The 20,037-nt window shown below is 34.8% G+C and overlaps 5 protein-coding genes across 8 annotated transcripts; 4 read left to right on the top strand and 1 right to left on the bottom strand.

Annotated features, from left to right (window-relative positions):
• The first annotated feature begins 5,113 nt into the window (after positions 1 to 5,113).
• LOC125192820 (plant UBX domain-containing protein 1) lies at positions 5,114 to 7,206 on the top strand. Its single transcript, XM_048090480.1, has 7 exons — positions 5,114 to 5,266; positions 5,811 to 5,907; positions 6,003 to 6,071; positions 6,201 to 6,268; positions 6,360 to 6,492; positions 6,580 to 6,684; positions 6,851 to 7,206. Exons 1-7 carry the CDS (start codon positions 5,192 to 5,194, stop codon positions 7,051 to 7,053), a joined length of 750 nt encoding a protein of 249 aa, XP_047946437.1. The 5' UTR covers positions 5,114 to 5,191; the 3' UTR covers positions 7,054 to 7,206.
• An 864-nt stretch (positions 7,207 to 8,070) lies between these two features.
• Positions 8,071 to 11,406, top strand: LOC125195985 (glucose-6-phosphate 1-dehydrogenase, cytoplasmic isoform). 2 transcript variants are annotated; one of them, XM_048094304.1, is made up of 15 exons: positions 8,071 to 8,176; positions 8,497 to 8,692; positions 8,897 to 8,982; positions 9,122 to 9,176; positions 9,263 to 9,449; positions 9,561 to 9,718; positions 9,797 to 9,865; positions 9,939 to 9,997; positions 10,083 to 10,119; positions 10,196 to 10,267; positions 10,339 to 10,486; positions 10,558 to 10,653; positions 10,741 to 10,927; positions 11,030 to 11,075; positions 11,153 to 11,406. In XM_048094304.1, exons 2-15 carry the CDS (start codon positions 8,516 to 8,518, stop codon positions 11,318 to 11,320), a joined length of 1,545 nt encoding a protein of 514 aa, XP_047950261.1. In that variant the 5' UTR covers positions 8,071 to 8,176; positions 8,497 to 8,515; the 3' UTR covers positions 11,321 to 11,406. The 2 variants fall into 2 exon arrangements, with proteins under 2 accessions (XP_047950261.1, XP_047950260.1); XM_048094303.1 differs by lacking the exon at positions 8,071 to 8,176 and adding an exon at positions 8,232 to 8,394.
• A 122-nt stretch (positions 11,407 to 11,528) lies between these two features.
• LOC125192446 (F-box protein At3g27290-like) lies at positions 11,529 to 14,265 on the bottom strand. Of its 3 annotated transcripts, none has more exons than XM_048090017.1 (3): positions 14,144 to 14,265; positions 12,975 to 13,863; positions 11,529 to 12,400 (listed from the first exon to the last, which is right to left on the bottom strand). In XM_048090017.1, exons 2-3 carry the CDS (start codon positions 13,848 to 13,850, stop codon positions 11,849 to 11,851), a joined length of 1,428 nt encoding a protein of 475 aa, XP_047945974.1. In that variant the 5' UTR covers positions 13,851 to 13,863; positions 14,144 to 14,265; the 3' UTR covers positions 11,529 to 11,848. The 3 variants fall into 3 exon arrangements, with proteins under 3 accessions (XP_047945974.1, XP_047945976.1, XP_047945973.1); XM_048090019.1 differs by having other exon boundaries at positions 12,975 to 13,859; positions 14,144 to 14,255; XM_048090016.1 differs by having other exon boundaries at positions 12,975 to 14,201.
• Positions 14,266 to 16,610: 2,345 nt separating this feature from the next.
• On the top strand, positions 16,611 to 16,985 carry LOC125194853. Its single transcript, XM_048093070.1, has one exon. The coding sequence runs from the start codon at positions 16,611 to 16,613 to the stop codon at positions 16,983 to 16,985; it is 375 nt and encodes a 124-aa protein (XP_047949027.1).
• A 341-nt stretch (positions 16,986 to 17,326) lies between these two features.
• LOC125191848 (glyceraldehyde-3-phosphate dehydrogenase, cytosolic) lies at positions 17,327 to 19,588 on the top strand. The gene is made up of 11 exons (XM_048089268.1): positions 17,327 to 17,464; positions 17,580 to 17,680; positions 17,891 to 18,006; positions 18,094 to 18,193; positions 18,263 to 18,409; positions 18,483 to 18,543; positions 18,608 to 18,705; positions 18,798 to 18,940; positions 19,015 to 19,098; positions 19,180 to 19,269; positions 19,354 to 19,588. The coding sequence occupies exons 1-11, from the start codon at positions 17,437 to 17,439 to the stop codon at positions 19,397 to 19,399; spliced, it is 1,014 nt and encodes a 337-aa protein (XP_047945225.1). The 5' UTR covers positions 17,327 to 17,436; the 3' UTR covers positions 19,400 to 19,588.
• The last annotated feature ends 449 nt before the right edge of the window (positions 19,589 to 20,037 follow it).

The following is a 20,037-nucleotide window of genomic DNA, read 5'->3' as shown; positions in this document are numbered from 1 at the left end:
AAGGTCCTTATTTATGCCATAATTCATTTCCACGCTATGCCTGAATTAATTAATTATTTATTTGTTTCAAATTAAAATGTGCCTGCTTATTGTGAATAATCATAATTTGATGTTATTATTGCTCTATATATTTTCATTATAAAACAAATTTCCACGTTGTTATATGGAGTTAGAGCATCAGTTCTTACCATTTATGCACTCAAATACATTTTAATGTAAACTCAAATTAAGTAATATTTTTAATCCAACCATTTACGCTAAATTTAAATTTGAAAAAATATTCTATACTCAGTACCTTTTTTATTCACAAGTTCTGAAAGTGTAATTTCGATTTGTTTTACTGAATCTAAAATCGGATTGATTTTAGAGAACCTTTTTAGCTAATTGTTTATTTCATTTTAAATTATTATTGGATATGGTTTTAGTGTTTTTACATTCAGAGTAGTACATAGTTCTTAAAAAGTTAACTACATAGTAGATCAATCTTACTACTTTTTGGCTAATTATTAAGTTTTCTTTTATTTTCAAAATATTTCAATTGGGCAGACATGTAACTAAGATTAAAAGTTTCCAATAATACATTTATTAATGCTAATATGACATGACATACAGAAAAAATATAATTACTCTTAGTGATAGTATTATTTTACTATAGTACTATTTTTAATTTTTATATGAACGTTCAGACTTTATTTGATCTTTTTTATTCCATACCATATCTCAATAATATGAACTATTCTCTGCGTTTCAACAATAAGAGTTATATTTTGTCATTTTGTTATATCTTGCAATAAGAGTCATGTTTTACTTTGACCACAAATAATAAGTAGGCTTCACATTCCAACAACTTATTTCACTCATATTTAGTTATAAACTAATACGTATATAAGTGGACTCATATTCACTAACTTATTCAACTCATTTTTCTTTACTTTTATTAAAACTCGTGTTATAACTAAATATGACTCTTATTCCGGAACCAATGGAGTATTTACTTATTAGTCCGTTCCTAAAAAGTATAAACTTTCTAATTTTAGAATACCCTACACAGCATTTTATTTACAAATTATACCATTTTACCATTATACTACATTACTTACATTACTCTTTATTCTTCTTTTTTATTTTATCAACTACTCTCTCTGTTCCTCAAAGTTTGTCTCAGTTTGACCCGTCGCGAATTTTAAGAAATTGTTTGACTTTATATTAAATGAAGTTGTGTAATGGAATATGGGTCCCAAATTGAGGGGATTGAGAGTGTATTTAATGTCTATTTTTGGTAAGATTCTAAGTATGACAAATTTCATGAGACGGACGAAAATAGTAAAATGAGATAAAATGTATCGAACTCCTTTGCAGAGATGAAGGGGGTAATAAATACTCCCTCTGTCCCATTAGAAATGAAACGTTTGCTTTTTCATACATGTTTTGAAAAAATAATAATAAATAGTTAAAGTGGAGAAAAAATAAAGTAAAAAAGAGAATAATATAAAGGGAACTCTCCTCTACATTATTCTCTCTCTTACTTTATTTTTTCACCACTTTAGTTATTTATTATAATTTTTTCAAAACAAGTGCGCAAAAGTAAACGTTGCATTTTTAATAGGACGGATGGAGTATTAGCGTTTAAATTTCATTTTCTCAATTGTTACAAATTGACATTTGTTGGAACTCTACCAAAGTTTATAGTACTCACGACGACTACTACTACTAACATCATATAGCGATATGCGCGTATGTAATAAATTATTTGTTGTGATGAATTCAAATGCAGATAAGAAATTCAAAGGGACCTATGTGATATATTGTAAAAGTTGCTATAGAAATGAGAGGTGGGTGGGACCCCAGCCAAGGATGACGGAATCACGTTATTTGAAATAAGGGGGAGGGACCCTAACGTGCGCCGGTGCACTCATTTGCCGGCCAACCCCCGCCACTATTGCTGTCGTCATGCGGTGGTTACAAAGCTTTTGCTTTCTGTATTTACTTATTTACGTTTTTATGTTTGGAGGAATGTATATCAACATTTTTCATCGATATTTCAAACTACAACGGTTATACAAATTGAAATTGAGACTAAATTATTGTTGATTGTGAGAAATTTGTAATGGTTTGTTGATTATTCCCCATTGTTATCTGTTAATGTCGTGGCATCGCTATTTGTACTACTACTACTAGATTTGTACAAAACGAACTTCTCAAATCTATTTATATGTTTTCAATGTTAATAACGTGTTACGGTTTTAGATTTGAGAAAAAAAAAGTCTCCGTTAATTTATTACTAATAATTTAAAATTGACTAAGTTAAAAATATTTACCTATGACTTATTCTGAACAAAATTACTATATTTTATGATTGAAGTTGTTTTGTATTTGGTTCATAAGATTGATCCTAAAAAAATAGTCTTATGATAATCAACCATAGCCCCTCCTTTAATTAAAATAATACAACAACTTAAATTCAGATGGTAATCATATCATAATAAGTCATTGCAATCGAACAACACCACATAGTATTAACCACTTTAGCATTAGATGAATCATTCACACGACAAACTTTTTTGTTTGTTTGTATACACAACTTTGTTATAGTTTTCACCGAATAATCGTTCTAGTTTGTCTCCGTCGTATTTATATGAATTTCACTTATATTTTGCTTATGAATTCATAAGTTTGATTGCCTGATATTTACTAATTTTAGCTATAAAGCTACTCAACCCAAAATTGTCAGTTTCATAATGGGTCAACGTGGATAAGAACATGAACCAAATAATATTTTACTAAAACAAATTGATTATGTGCATGTTCGTACTACGTGTTCTCATCATATAAAAAAATTGTCAGTTCTAAGAGCATCGGTAATGGGGAGAGGGTGTTGTACTACTAGTTCCATTGCGGTGTGAGGCACCCCTACCCCCCAACTGGAGGGGTGACAGTCGGGGCACCCGGGGAAAGTTGTGACACTGGGTGGAGGTAAGGGTAGGGGTGGTTCGAAAATAATTTTATTTTAATCTAAATATTTTTAAAACTCTATAAATACAATCACATTTTCACTATCATTACATATTCTAACGAAAAATGAATTCGAATGATGACAAGTTGCCTCTTGATCCAAATGAACAACAATAAATGGATGATATTGTCCATTCAAAATGGTTAGGATCCAACGAGGCGCAGTAGCTGGAGCATAAAGCCTGATAGTCTTTTTCAGTAATTGATGGTGAATACCAACGACTAGAAAATCAACAATATGTAACTGTGGGTGCACGAAAAGGGAAAAGACAAGAAGGTGGCTACCGGATATAGCCCAAAGAAATACACCTGGTGGCCCTACCCCGCATTTTTATCTACGTACATATCAGAAGGCTCAATCCTAACAACAACCAAACGATAAATAGTGTGAATATAAAAGATAGTTCAGTATTCTTATAAAACAACAAAAATAAAATTACACAAAGCTTAAAAATAAATATTATAATAAAAAGGATAAAAAAGTTTCATCCAACAAAAAGATAGGACGAAATATAGAATTAATAGGAGACATAGAAATGAGAGAAATAGTGTGTGAATAAATGACCTCTTGAAGACGAAGGACATCCACCAAAAAGATGATAGCAACACTTGAGCACATTTATCCAATCAGTCATTTACATCAAGCTCTACCATCGGCTACACCACACTAGAGGCATATATTTTACCAAATGACTAACCCCGGGCTAAGCTATAAAGCAATCATAGCATGACTATGAAATTCTAAAACATTTGTATCACCCAATACGAAGAGATACTCTCAAAACTAAACTCTTATAATCAAAATTACATCTCATTATCCAATATAACCCAACAACCCTATTTATAGATGAAGAAGATGAAATAGGAAAGTTCTCGCGAAAATAATTCAAAATCCTACCTCTAGGAACAATCTGGCGACTCGGTGCATTAATTCCAATGACTCACTTGGTTTGCAAGGTGTGTGATTTCGGTGACCCTGATACTCCTTTGATGTTCGTCTGCATTCAAGCGACTCATTGGGTTGGTTCTGCCCGTGATAATCTTTACTCGAACTCTGTTTTCATCTTGTTCCCATCCTGTTCTCATCCTATCTTCGTTCATTGACCTTATTTCGATCTTTCTCTCCTATAAACAGTTTTGGGCCTGATGTTGACTATTTGTACACATCAATAAATATGTTTTGGGATAAGGTTGTCACAAAATATAAAATGGATGATGATTAAAGGAAATAAAAAGATCATAAAATTTATTGAAGAAGAGGTACGAAGTTGTAGAAATTGTAATTTCACGTAGAAATTGAGGAGAATAATGACGTGATATAAGATAGTAAGTATAAGAAGATATATGATTCTAACTTTTTTCTGATGTGATAAAATATGATAAGTTGTACTATGATTCTTATTTTTTTTATTGATCTATTGCACTAAAAATTATATTTAAAACAATTAAATTACTTAAATGTATTTATCATATCAACAAATACACATATTTATGAGCCAATGATAAGAGTGAACAAAATCCTCTAAAGTTTGAATATCCAATTCGATCTAAATTGAAATTTAAAATTTAATTCTTTTAAAAAAAATTAATTCAGTCCAATTTAAACTTTTGAAAAAATTTCATTTTTCAATTCAAATAGTAGTATATTCAAAACCCAAAAAAAAATTGAATGTTAAATTTAATTTTAATATATGTAGTATATTTTATAATAAGTACGTTGATTAAAAATAAATATAGATAAATTTTTTATTTAAATATAAAGTTAATCAATATTGGAAGATTTATCAATATTTTTTAATTTTTTGTTATTTTATATATTTTCATGTTATTTCAATTTGAATCGATATTTGTAGTGTGAATTTTAGTTTTTGGAGATATTTTTGAATAATTAGATCCAGTTCGATTATAATTTTAACAAATTTTGAGTTCAATTGAACCCAAAATCGAATGATGACCCATAAATAGTCGGTATGAGTGCTATAAACTTGTTTCCTTAATTATGGTATGGCAGTTTAATAATGTTTCCATATCTAATCGCATAACCAAACCCAATATGGAAACCGCTTGACCCGACCCGATTCGAAGAAAGCAAAACCCATTTCCCAACTCATTATAAATACCTATTTGGGGCTAGATTAACAGCTCAACGGAATCGGAGAAGGTGTTGCTTTATACGGTGATGATTGAATCTTCACCATCTTGGAAGCGTAGAAGGTTCATTGCTGTTTCTCCTATGGAATCAGAATTGGCTAAGGTAATTTTTTCAACCTTTTCTTTTTTGCCTGGGATTTGTTGTGCTTTGCTTCGTGTGGCTGATTTGTTGCTTGAATCTACTGGTCTTGATGGATGATCTTCAATTCTTGTTGAAAATTATGAGTTGCATTTGTAAGTAGTGCTAATTTTGGGGGAATTGGGAATTTATCAATTTCGGTGGGGAATGTTGAGGAAGTTGTTATATGCTGAGTTCAGAAGTTGATTTATCGAGAAAATTTGATGTGATGTTCTTCTTTTTTCGTTCATCTTTGATTCGTTGACATATTGAAGCTTTCCCTCCTTTATTGAAGCACCGCGTGTGAGAAAATTGCGTTATAACTATACTCCATATTTTACTCAAGAACCCTAGCTTTTGGGATGTGGCGGCCTGAAAATTTTGTTTGAATTAGGCCACTTCTTTGATTTTATCTCGACACTATAGGTGAACTAGCTATGCTTCTTTAAAAAATTGAATTATCTAGTTCATGTTTCTTGGATTAAAATCAATTCTCTGGAGATTTAGTAAATTTTCCTTGTGCATCCAGGGGAAGCTTGCTGCTGCTAGAGAAAAGTATGGACGAGATATCCGAGTGTTTGAAACATCTCTGGCTTCTGCAACCCCTTCAACTGTTTCTGATACGGGTAAACCGAGATATCTAGTTACTGATATGCTAATCAACTCATGATGTTTCTATTGATGGTATGCTCATTGTTTTATCATTTACTAACTTGTGCAGAAGAGGCAGATGACTTTTACGAGTTCACGGCAGAGGATTACTTCCGGGTTTTGTCTTCTAAAAAAGAAGGTACTTCAGAGTTCTTTCCAATTTCTGATTAGTTTTTCCTAGAATAGACATTTAATATGATAGATGATTGAATTGTTGATCCGTGAATCTAGGAATGGTAAAAATTTTACATCATCAAACTGTGTGCAGATAAACACTTGAAGACAAGAAAGATCCGGGAAGCAGAGGAGGCTGCTAGAAGATCAAGGATACCAAAGGTGTTACTCTGAAATCTTTTGTCAATTGCCTCCTGTTTTTTGTAATATACTATTATTGATCATATATCATTGCTTGTCTTGAACTTATCAGCAAGCAGTGATCAGAGTGCGTTTCCCTGACAATTTTACACTAGAGGCCACGTTTCATTCATCCGAGACAATTCAAACCTTATTTGATCTCCTGACCAAAGTGATTGCTCGCCCTGATTTACCGTTCTATCTATGTGAGGACACTATACTGCTGTGTATTTCTTTCTCAAGAGACACCCTTTTTTTATTAGTGTTAAGCTCACAATGTGGTTGCATTGCAGACACCACGCCTCCAAAGAAGCAAATTAAGGATTTTTCCCAGGACTTCTACTCTGCTGGCTTCGTACCTGGTGCAATCGTGTACTTTGCATATGGGGTGCCCAAAGGTAATATACTTTCTGCTTATTCAGGTCTTTCCAAAACTTTGTTATCAAAGATAGTCCTCTGATAATCTGCGTGAACTTGTTCCCTCATTAAACAAAATCGCCATTACTTGTCTTAGCTGGCTGCATTTGGATATCTTCTTAGCTTGTCCGTTTTGAGTTTGTTCAGGTGATGATGGTGCATACACGGGTCCCTCCCTTCAAGAAGAGGTTGTGTCGTTGAAAGGTCTGGAATTTGTAGCACAAGAGGCGGCTCCTGAGCCAACACCTGTGGAAGCGGCTGCAACGAGTCCCTCTGTCGTTCCCGAGCAGACAGAACAAAAGCGGAGTGAGAAGAAGCAGGTGGGCAAGCCGAAGTGGTTGAAAATGTGAGCCGTTTAGTGACCCTGTGAATATTTTATAAAAATTCAAATCTACTGGTGTATGATGGGATTTTGCTCTGAAAATGTAATGTTTGGTTAAAGATCTTGTCTATGATTGAGATTTGAATATAATTATTGGAAGTTGGACAAGGCATTCTTGATAGCGCTTGTGGTGCTCGAATTTTGTATTTTACTCTTATCATATAGTAGTATGTTGTAAAGCAAAAGTGTACGGATTTGTTTTGTTATTAGTAGTATTACTTTTTAATTAATCAGTTTAATTATGCTAAAAATAAATGTGATCTGAAGCATGTGGCGTAATTTCATTAATAAGAAAACATAAAATCTAAATATATTTTGATTGAGGTCTGCAAAAATGCATATATTACTACTCCATTCATTCACCAATAAACTTCTCATTTTGCCATTTTTGTCCGTCCATCAATAAACTTCTTATTTGCTTTTTTAGTGTTACTTTTGGTAATGGATCCCACATATTCTACTAACTTTATTTCACTCATATTTCATTATAAAATTAACACTCCCTCTGTCAAATTAAAAATCAAACGTTTTCTTTTTTAGATTGTCCTATTAAAAATAAATATTTCCTAAAATGAAATAACATCGTCTCTCTTACTTTATTATCTTCTCATTAACTCATAAAATAACACTACATAAAATCTCGTAATGAAAAACCATGTTTCATTTCTAATGGAATAAAAGAAGTGTATAAAAATAGGACTCACATATGACTAACTTTTTTCAATCCACATTCTGCTTTATTTTTAAAACTCAGTGCCAATTCAAATATGCTCTTGTATTGGACGGTGGGAGTATTAAAAAAAAGGGTAAACAACAATAATAAAGTAGTAGTAGTACCAAAATTGTTGACAAACTAAAGAGTTGCACCTATGCCTAAAACATGCAGATTATAAAGTCGTGTTTGGTGTGGCTAGTGGCCTCGACGGCGGCTGATTAATGCAGCCATCACCAGTCAACAATCACAACAAACTCTTTTAATGAAACACAAACACCAATTTTAAAGAAATGTAATAAGATTCACTTCACCAACCTATAACTTTCATTTTCCTCAGTTAAACAAATCGTATCCAACATCAAACTTAAAGAAAAAGGTGACATTTTTCTTGCTCTCTCTTTTACTTCACTTGTCCTAAATCTTGTGCTCACTTTTCATTTTCTGATTGTTGCTTATGAATTTGGATTTAGATAAGCCAAGAGAGTGTTTTGTACTTGGTGAAGTCATGAAATGCATTTATCTTGGAGTTGGTTGATCATAATTCTCATCATCTTTAATTTATTGTTTTTTTTGGATCATCAAACAATTGGTTTGGTTAGTTTCTGAATCATAATCACATAGCTTATGTTGAAGCTGGTTTTGTTTATAGTAGAAAGGAAGAGATTACATTTTATTTTTATAATTTATCAAGTTTAGGTCTTTGTGAATTGGGAGAATGGCAGCACAAGGTGAATGGCATTGTGAAAAGAGGGCCTTCTCCAAAATTGAATCTTTTGCAAGAGACAATGAAAATATGACTGAAACTGGATGCCTGTCGATTATCGTTCTTGGTGCTTCTGGTGATCTTGCTAAGAAGAAGACATTTCCCGCTCTTTTCAATCTTTACCAGCAGGTTTTTTTTATCTCATTCTTGATTTATGATCAATTGAGTGCTGTCTGTTGCTCTTTAGGAAGAAAATATCATGTGTTTTTATCTCATTCTTGATATTAGTCCTACAATTTGTGTTGTTTGCTGTCTTTTTATGCTGAAATTGTTCTTCTTGATCAATGCAACTTTCTATCATACTCCAAACATAGATATACTTCTGTTTTTCAGGGATTTTTGCAATTGAATGATGTTCACATTTTTGGCTATTCAAGAACTAAACTTCATGATGATGAACTGAGAGAGAGAATTCAAGGGTAGATTTCCTTATCCCTTAGTTATAGTACATAGTTCTTATTTGGAGATGCGTTTCTGTTTCTGCTCCTGCTTCGATGATTTTGTATCTGTGAAGATAAATTCGTTTCCGTACCTATTCGATCCATCACCCTGTTGTAGGTATCTACCTGTTGAGAACAAAGTCAGCAGCAATGTCTCCGACTTTCTACAGCTGGTACGGGAATCGTTGGTTGCCTATAACCGCAAAAGACACAATACATTGCTTATCTGATCAAGCTAATTACCTCTGGTGTAATGTAGATCAAATACGTGAGTGGCGCCTATGATTCCCGGGAAGGGTTTCAAGAACTAGACAAGGCGATATCTGAGCACGAAACATCAAAGAAGAGTCGAGAAGGATCAAGTAGGAGGCTTTTCTACCTTGCTCTCCCTCCATCAGTGTATCCACAAGTCTGCAAAATGATCAAGACCTTCTGCACGAACAAATGTACGCTCTTTCCTTTGAAATATGCAGATGGCCTCAGCTCGGCCGAGCATCAGAGAGCATAAATGACATCAAGACTTTACACAGTTGTTTTCTTGATCTTTTTTTTTGCAGCTGGTCTTAATGGATGGACACGTGTAGTACTTGAGAAGCCGTTTGGCAAGGATTTGGCTTCGGCTGAGGATATGAGTGCCCAGATAGGGGAATTGTTCGATGAGCCACAGATTTATCGTATTGATCATTATTTGGGAAAGGAATTGGTGCAAAACTTGGTAAAACCTTTTTAATATTTCAATCTGGCATATATACTGCTACTTTTACTTCTATTTCTTGATCTAGAAACTCTGCAGTTGGTGCTTCGTTTTGCAAATCGCTTTTTCCTACCTCTTTGGAACCGAGACAACATTTCCAACGTGCAGGTAAAGTTCCCGAGTTGAAACTAGATGTAATGATTTAGAATTTACACCTTAACTTGCATCATCATCACAACAGATTGTGTTTAGAGAGGACTTCGGAACTGAAGGCCGCGGAGGGTATTTTGATCAATACGGGTATGATCTATGCGTATGATATACCCTCTTGGCTACTCTCCCACTTCTTCGACTTGAAATTAAGCTAAGCTTACACATTTTGCAGGATTATCAGAGACATTATCCAAAATCATCTATTGCAAGTGAGATTTTGTTAATGAAGAGTGTAAGCTTGTTTAACCAAGTGTTCAGCCTTAACACATTCTTGAATTGTTGCAGATTTTTTGCCTTGTTGCTATGGAGAAGCCGGTTTCCACGAAGCCCGAGCATATTCGTGATGAGAAAGTGAAGGTAGATTCAAGATCTCCACTCTTTAAGTTCTCATCTTGATCGAGCAATGCTGCATTTGGTTGGAACTGCAGGTTCTTCAATCAGTTAATCCAATCAGAGACGAAGACGTCGTGCTAGGTCAGTGTAGAGGCTATAAGGACGACCCAACGGTTCCCGATGACTCAGTCACCCCGACTTTTGCAACAGTGGTTCTACACATACACAATGAAAGATGGGAAGGTAGACATATAACGTTGCATCTGAGACATCTACACTTGTTGAATCTTGATGCTGATTATCGACTACTTTAGGTGTGCCGTTTATACTCAAGGCTGGAAAAGCTTTGAACTCGAGGAAGGCAGAGATTCGGGTTCAGTTCAAGGACGTGCCAGGCGACATATTCAAGTGTATGCAGCAGTGAAATCCATCATCTCAAGTGAGTCTTCTTGTTCCTTATTTGGATAGAGAGTTGATGAAATGGCCAATCTTTGTAGGTTCAAAACAAGGAAGAAACGAGTTTGTGATCCGTCTTCAGCCCTCGGAGGCCATGTACATGAAGCTAACAGTGAAGCAGCCTGGCTTGGAGATGACTGCTACTCAGAGTGAGCTCGACTTGTCCTACAGGCAACGGTACCAAGGGGTTGTCATTCCTGAGGCGTACGAACGCCTCATTCTTGATACGTATGTCTAGATACACGCTGAATGCTTCCGTTGATCGCGTTTTGAATCAATTTAGGGTTCTTGGTTGCAAGTAATGAGATTGGTTAATTCTGTTATTGACAGAATAAAAGGTGATCAACAGCATTTTGTGCGCAGAGATGAGTTGAAGGTTACATTTTAATCACATGTTTTCTTATGAAAGCAAAATCCTACATCCAAATGCTGATGATTTGTATAAATGTTCAGGCTGCTTGGGAGATTTTCACGCCTCTTCTTCACCGGATAGACGAGGGTGATTTGCAGCCACTAGAATACGAACCGGGCAGCCGGGGCCCGGCTGAGGCGGACAAGCTACTAGAGAAGGCCGGTTACGTGCAAACACACGGCTACATATGGATTCCTCCAACCTTGTGATGGAATACATCCAAACAGTACTTGATGTATTTTCATTCAAATTATTCAGATTTTACCCAAAGTTGATAATATTATAATAATTATGTGACAAGTTTCAGTTCGTGAATTTTACCCTCTTTGGATGAATGAAAGCTAAAATTTTAACGAACAAAGTTTAACTAAAAATTGAGTAATTTCATATCATACTTAATTGGGAGAAGAGTAGTAGTTAGATAGGAGCAAAAACTAGAAAAATTGCTTGAAATGAAGCAAACATGATTTGAAATCTAAAGCTCATTAAAAGTATTCTATTCATAGTGATAGAGACATTCCCTATTCACACAAGATTGAATTTTCACCGCTCTCTTTGCTTCCCTTCTTGGCGTGACCCACCATTTCTGAGCGGTCCGAAGGCGCTCTCTCCTAGAGCCTCCCATCTATTTTCTTGCCACGCAGAAGACCAGTGCAAGAATTTCTTCAATTGCTAGGCCGCTGCTGTCTTCTTCACTAGCTTTGTCGTGTCTCAATGGTTGAAGCTAAGACGGGTGCTTAGCTATAGACAAAAAAGTGGTAGCTCGCCCTCCGCTCAACGTATGCCTGCCCCGCTGAGAGGGTGATCCCGTCCTCGAACAAGAGCTCCTCCAAACAGTCGAAACAGAGGAAGTCGCAGTAGAATGTCTCTTCATATGCTTTGTTATCCAAGCAACACCCACAACGTACGCAACGAGCAATGCAGTAGATACATGCTCTGCACGTCCTGGTGGAGTCTATCTTTGCTTGACAATTATCATTCGGGCAGTCGAAGACGTGTTTGACTTGCTGGCATATCGGACATATCTCAATGTCAATCGCACGCTCATCATCTAGTGACAAATACATCTCTCCCGGTGCGGCTGCTGCACCATAGAATCTTGGTTTGTAGTCCCCGGCCTCCTCGTATGCCCCCAAAAGAAGTTTGTATTCATTCAAGTGCTCACTTGTTATACCATTAGGATCGCCAATCCTTAGATGCTTGATGCCGGGCATTGCAACAGAGTTGAACACCTTAATCATGTTCAACACTTCTTTACCATTGATTTTAATCGATCCAGCCACGCTTAACTGCACATACTCCAACACAAATAGGTAAACGTGCTTGCAAATGCCATTAGATATCTACTATAGAAATAGAAAAGCTCCACAACAAAACACACTAATAGAAGATCATCTCATTCACCAATTACAAATATATTTATATGTATACGTGCCACTCTCGAATGTCATTAGATATCTATAACGCTATAAAAGTTGTGCAACGAAACATACTAATAGAAGATATAATCTCATTGACCAAGCATTAATAAATATTTATATGTAAACATGCCACTCTCAAATGCCATTAGATATGTACATATCTATATGTAAATGTGCAACTCTGGAATGCCATTACTTATCTATGAAATCTCTGCAACGAAACACACTAATGAAGAGATCATCTCATTCACCAAACTCAGTCTACTAAGGGGTCGTTTGGTAGGGAAGATAGATTTGGCAAAACAATATAAAACACGCATTTTAAGGAGTTATCTAGCATAACAAAATAACCCTAAAAGTAAAATTCATGTTTTAATACACAATTAAGCTATGGTTATGAGATGCACAAAGGCCTAGGCAAAAGAGAAACATCTTGACATACCTTAGTCAATTCCAGATTTCTGTTAAGCACCTGCTTGAGGCCATCATTACTTATATTAATGCACGCGATGAGACTCAAGCTGCAAAGTTTACCTTGAGCCCTGTTTGTCAACCGCAGAAGATCCTCATTGGTTAGCTCAAAGCTCAATGGACAGTCAATGTGGATGCTTGTCCAAAGAAAAGGATCCTTTAGGACAGCATCACGCAACGATCTGCAAACCCTTTCAATGGAAAGGAGATCCTTAATACCAAAATCAAGATACTGTAGAACAAAGATTATCACATCCACACCACCATCACTTTCACTCTTGACATGCTCAGTCCCATATTTTTCACAACCAAAGCACATCAAATCATCCTTGTCACCCCCCGACATAGTACTACACTCACCATACGACCCGTCCTCCATATACATCACCGGACCAATATCATTCTCCCTACACTCCCCCTCATACTCCATTGAGCCAGACCATCCAAAATTCAATTCTGAACAAAAATTGCTAGAACCATTATCACTACCTCCACCCTCCTCGAAACCATTATCACTATCCCTACCCTCCTCGAAACCACTGGTTTTATGTCCAAAATCCTCCATCAGAGCAGAGATGGCTGCAAAAGTGGCATCTAAATCCATGCCAAAAGGATCTGTGGGCAAATCTGGATTGAAATCCATAAAAAGTGGATCTTCAGACATGCCCATATCGAATTCCATCCCAAAAGGATCATTTGGCAATTTATCAACATCTTTACAACCCTTTTCAGAATCATCAAAATCTACCAAAGACCTAAACTTTTCTTCATCATGCCTTTCCTCTACCAAGAATCCATCATCAAAATCCAAGAAGGCAAACATAATCCCTTCTTCATTCAAATCCATAGCTCCTCTCTAGCTATATTCAACAGGAAAACCCAGATTATCAAACAAATAATAAAATCACAACCCCCAACAAATAAAATTACAACCCAACTTCATCACACTCACTCTAACACTAACACCCCCAAATAATCAAAAATCATAACGACAAAAAAACGAGAAGGGCCTGATAAAGATCACACCTTTTTCTCCTAAATTAATTTCTAATGCAAAAATCAAACCTAATCCAGCAAACATAAACAGCAATGCCAAATAATAGAAGCATTCATATTCATAATCATAAACAAAAGGCGCACCTAATTAAAAATGTATTCTTCAATATTTGAATTAGAATTTTGAGTTGTGAGGGAAAGGAGCAACAGAAGCTAACTATAAGAAGGGGGTGGAAGATCCGGAATTTTAGAGAGGGAGACGCGTGGTGGGAATGTGTTTGATTTGTTACCGTTTACTATTTCTGTTTTTACAGAGTCATTTACTAAGTTAAGAAAATTAATTTGATAATGTTTTTATTTTCAAATTTCACCTTCAAATTACTCCTTGTTTCTATGATCATACTACTATTAGGCAATGAACCAAATTATTTGCTCTTTCTTACACTCAAGGTTTACGCAAATATTAGTTTGTTAGAATTATAATATGTGTATATATTCCAATAATAATATACGTGCATACATATTTTCCAGAATATTTCAAATATTCCTGCTTAGTAGTAATACTTTTAAATTCCTCTTATTTTTAGTTAATTTGGGGTGATTAGTTTAAGTATTTTTATTTAAAAGACGAGGATATAATGATTCATTAATTAAGTTAATTAAGATGTGGTTAGCTACACATTAAATTCTATAGTTTTCTCAAGCTCTAAAAAGTTTGAAATATACTTTTGATACTATATATTTGATTCACCTATAAATGACAATAATGTATGATATATTATATTTATGTCTTTAGTATGATATGTATCGTTTTGCATCTGAAGTTAAAATTTATTTATTATTTGAATTTAATAATTTTATATGGGTTTGAACATCTCATCCGTACTTGAGTGTGTAAATACTACTACTACTATTATGTATAGTCACCATCTTGATTGATTGCATTTTGGTTTTAATTGTGATAAGTGAGGTTTACCTCTTCCATAATTCCATGTACTAGTAATTTTTGACCGGTAGTTTTTCAATTGCCAATTTGTGGACCACTAATTTGGGAATTTGTGATTATTAATTTCTGTTGTTTTAAATTTTTAATAATATGTTATGCTTAATTCTATTCTAGTTCACCACAACCCAACATATAAAGAGAAAAATTATCAATTATGAATTTTTTTTTTCGCACACCCATTCAAATTTAAGGCCCAAATTCTTGAGACCATCATATTAAAAATAATTTATGCTTTCAATATTCTTATTGCTGACAATAAATTTTTTATCATCGAGTAAAATTGATGGCTCTTATTTTATAAAAAAAATTCTTGGACTCCAAAAGCGAGAGTCCTTCAAATAATAAAGTTGAGCAACATGACACTGCGTAAAATTAACAACTTTTTAAGGAATATTTTTCGAGTACAAGATAAAAATTTTAATATCCTTTGTTTTTATAAAATTAAATTCGAAACGAAAAAGGTGATAAAAATAAACTAGATATATGCAAAGAGTAGTTTGATTAAAAGTGAAGCAATTTCATGCAAAATTTGTTGTGTGATTAAACCTAAGATAGAAATTGTTCCTTGCCCAAAAATTTGTGCAACATAGTGGTACTACATAATTTGCTTGGATTGTATTCCAAGGAATGTTGAGCTAGCTTGTAAAAAAAGAAGAGAATGCACAATAGAATTATAGGTGCAAGCAAGTATCTCGACTCCAAATTATTGGCAACATTTATATCGAATTATAACAATCGGACCAATGATACGATTGTGTTAAATTAATTAAATTGTGTGATTATTGCCTTTATTCAACAATTACAATATCCATCTTAGATTGAGAATAACAAAATTATTATGCAAGACTATGATATATGTCCTATTAGTCTATCTACACACGAGAAGATTAGATTGTACTTACAACTGCAAGGCTATTACGAATATCAAATTCGTAAACACACAATAAATTTTTATGGTGAGATCGAGTTAAAATTAGAAGACATATAAATATGATATTCAAAATTATATATGTTACATATGGACGTATTCAATGTCAAAATAATTTTAAACCGAAGTAGAGACCAAATCTCAATTATCCATTTTTTAAAATTTAGTGGATAAAATAAATCAAGCAAATGATATACTTCATTTTATACAAAATTCATTATTTGATCATTTTACTTCATTGCAAAATGACTAAACTAAAATGATCTTAAAATAACCATGTGTTGTCTAATTATGAACTTTATTTTAGTTCAACTGTTATGTATTAAGAATTAGTTTTGCCTATATCACAACCCGATTCCTTAGAGAGGAAAATGACGTGAAATTAAGAGCTTATGTTTTCGAAAAACTTGAATTGTCTCAAATGTTGGTGACGACAAAGAAATAATTGGATGTTTTTGATGTCATAATGAATCATCGTAATTATAATTTAAACAATGTAGCACTAAATTATGATGGTTGACCACTTGCTCCCCAAGCTAATAATAATTTAAACAATTAAAGTATTATAATATGGCTGACCACTTGCTCACCAAGCTAATAATTCAACTTTGTTCATATATAAGCTATACAAATCTTGCAAACATGGATCAATTCAGCTCACAATCAGCATAACAAAAATGAAGAGAGAGGATTACCAACATGGCATGGTCAAGACCTATCCCGTTATATGGAACTCAAGGCCAAGGCTGCGAGATCCCGATAAGCTAAGCACGGCCGGCCTATTTGCTAAAGTTCCAACCAAGCCCACCAACCACTCCAAGTTCACCGGCAAGTGTGGCCGGTCCATGTGTCGTGAATGCCACTCGAACCCAGCTTGCAAGTCCAAAGACAAGGCTAAGGGAGCACAAAAACTTCGATCTTCGTCCAACAACACGAGATCATTGTCAGGGTTTTCAACTACGACCATTTTAGACTATATAGATGGTGATTATGATTGTGCCAATCACCTCTATGAAGGTGGTGATGAAGAATATATAAATTTCACATATTGATGGCATTTATGGAGAGGGAAGTGGAGACATTATGCTAGATTGTTACTTGGTTTGAAGATTTTTTTTCACCCTCAAATGTATTTCGTTACAATTTCCTTGTGTAGTATTGTTGCCAAAAAAAATAAAGATCATTGATATCAAACATCATTTATAATTTTATACCATGACTTGGTGAAACAATCCCACATGTACAAAACTATATTCTAAATAATTTGAAGTGATAAATATTAGTACTACCTTAATTTTTAAAAGCTTAAGCTATTTGAGGAAAATGTGTAGAACTCACAAAGCCGCGAAAAATGGTTATCCAAGTAAATAGTTACACGTGTTTAACGGTTAGACCTCCAATTTGAAATGCACATTTCTTCTGCTACTATAAATGCACACACTACTCAAAAATAATCTCTACTTCACAATCTTCCATTAATTGTTTACACTATTTTTCTTCGTCATGGCAAAGATCAAGATCGGAATCAACGGTAATTGTTTCCTGCATTTCGTTGTATGGATTTATTATGATCTAGAAACTTCCGGTTTGGCAATGAATATTGATGATTCTATTGCTTAATTATCGATTTAATTGATTGTGCGTAGGATTCGGAAGGATTGGGCGTTTGGTCGCCAGAGTTGCCCTACTCAGTGATGATGTCGAGCTTGTCGCTGTTAATGATCCATTCATCACCACCGATTACATGGTATTTACTCTCCAATTTTCGAATTATATGTTTTTTTTTTCATGTTATTCGATTTGGATATTACAATTTTGGAGTTTCCATGGATCAATTTGACGGTATGAGGATGTTTCAAACAAAAAATTGAAACTATGTATGTTCATAAATGTGAAAAATAACAATTGATTGCTATAAATTTGTTAATCTCAACTGAGAATTTGGTGTCTGTGACAGACCTATATGTTCAAATACGACAGTGTTCATGGTCCATGGAAGAAGCATGAGCTGAAGGTTAAGGATTCCACTACCTTGCTCTTTGGTGATAGGCCGGTGACTGTATTTGGCATGAGGTATTAATTTATCTCCCTCGTCCGCATCGTTGCTAGCTCGTCTAGTTACATACAGTTCAGTTGATGGTGTTGAATCTCTATGAATAGGAACCCCGAGGAAATCCCATGGGGCCAGGCCGGAGCTGATTATGTGGTCGAGTCCACTGGAGTTTTCACTGACACAAACAAGGCATCAGCCCACCTCAAGGTTTGTACATACTAGTGTCATTTTTATTCGCTCGTTCGTGTTGTTAGTGTTGGTTTGGTGATGATTTAGGGAGGTGCGAAAAAGGTTATAATTTCTGCCCCGAGCGCGGATGCGCCCATGTTTGTTGTTGGTGTCAATGAGAAGGATTATAAGAACGACATCAATATTGTTTCGAATGCTAGTTGCACTACTAATTGTCTAGCCCCATTGGCCAAGGTTTGTTCTTCTCTATTAGTGTTTCTTTTCAAGGAAGCGACACGCAATTTACTGATATGCTGTTGTATTATAGGTCATTAATGACAAGTTTGGTATTGTTGAGGGGCTGATGACCACTGTGCACTCCATCACTGGTATGTCTAATTATCTCATCATACATGGAACATATTGATTGATTGATTGATGCTGGTGTTGCAGCTACACAGAAGACTGTTGATGGTCCTTCGATGAAAGACTGGAGAGGTGGACGAGCTGCTTCGTTTAACATCATTCCCAGTAGCACTGGAGCTGCTAAGGTAGGTCGGGATAACATGTTTTGTTTAAGTAAATGCATTGGATTGGAGATGATTGTGACCTTTTTGTAAATGGATGTATAATTAATTCACAGGCTGTTGGGAAAGTGCTTCCTGCACTAAATGGAAAGCTTACTGGAATGGCTTTCCGTGTTCCAACCGTTGATGTCTCAGTCGTTGATCTGACTGCTAGGCTTGAAAAGGCAGCCTCATATGATGAGATCAAGGCTGCTATCAAGTACTACAATATATCACTATTCTTCCTCTCTTTCTCAACTCTCTACTTTGCTATTTCTCAACCATTTTATGCAGGCAAGAATCAGAGGGTAAAATGAAGGGGATCCTCGGGTACACAGAAGACGATGTGGTCTCAACCGACTTCATTGGTGACAGCAGGTCACACTTCTCTTCACAAACAACTGCACACGATCATGTTGGTTTATTGTATTACTCATGCATTTGCTTCGTGTTCAACAGGTCTAGCATCTTCGATGCCAAGGCTGGAATCGCACTGAATGGGAACTTCGTTAAGGTTGTGTCTTGGTACGACAATGAATGGGGATACAGGTTAAAACCTTAAACTCATGAATCTCGATTTTCTTGTATGGCTTAATAATCACAAGTGGAGACTAACGTTGGTTTGATCTGCAGCAACCGTGTCGTGGACTTGATCCGACACATGTCGTCTGTGGCTTGAGCTGTTGAGGGCTTGCAATTTCCTCATCATGATAATATCAGTTTCAAATTTTAGTTAGACAGTCGGGAATAATTTAGATGTTGAACTGTTGAAGAACTCTTCTCTTTGATTAGTTTAGATTTCATTGTGATCATTGTTGGAATTGGTGTTGCAAAATTTTGTTGCAGTGAAGGAATCATTTTTCCTACTGATCGATATTTGATTAATGATTATACATGAGATAATTTTATGCATTTATACAAATTAACTATAAACGATATAAATATTATGAAATTTAAGTAACCAATTTGATCAATTTTGATACGAATTAAATTTAAGTAACCAATTTGAGTACAAGCATTATAGTTTAGTGATCATTTATGAAATTAACATATTTGGTCATAGTTCAATTCTCTCATCACTGAAACTATTTTTTTCCTATCATTGTGTGGGCTATAAATGTTATTTCCACCACCCAAGCCCAATGTTTCTTAGGGTGTGTTTGGGAACATGGAATTGGAGTTATGGAATTAGAATTGGAGGTTCCAATTCCAATTTCATTGTTTGGTATCACAAAAACGTATAGAATTGGAATTGAATTATAATTCCAAAATTTTTAATTCTATGATTTGAATTCTATATCAAAAGGTAGAAAATTG

This window comes from Salvia hispanica, chromosome 6, assembly GCF_023119035.1.
Source record: "Salvia hispanica cultivar TCC Black 2014 chromosome 6, UniMelb_Shisp_WGS_1.0, whole genome shotgun sequence".
Classification (NCBI taxonomy): Eukaryota; Viridiplantae; Streptophyta; class Magnoliopsida; order Lamiales; family Lamiaceae; genus Salvia; species Salvia hispanica.
This window is presented reverse-complemented; position numbering and strand designations above follow the sequence as displayed.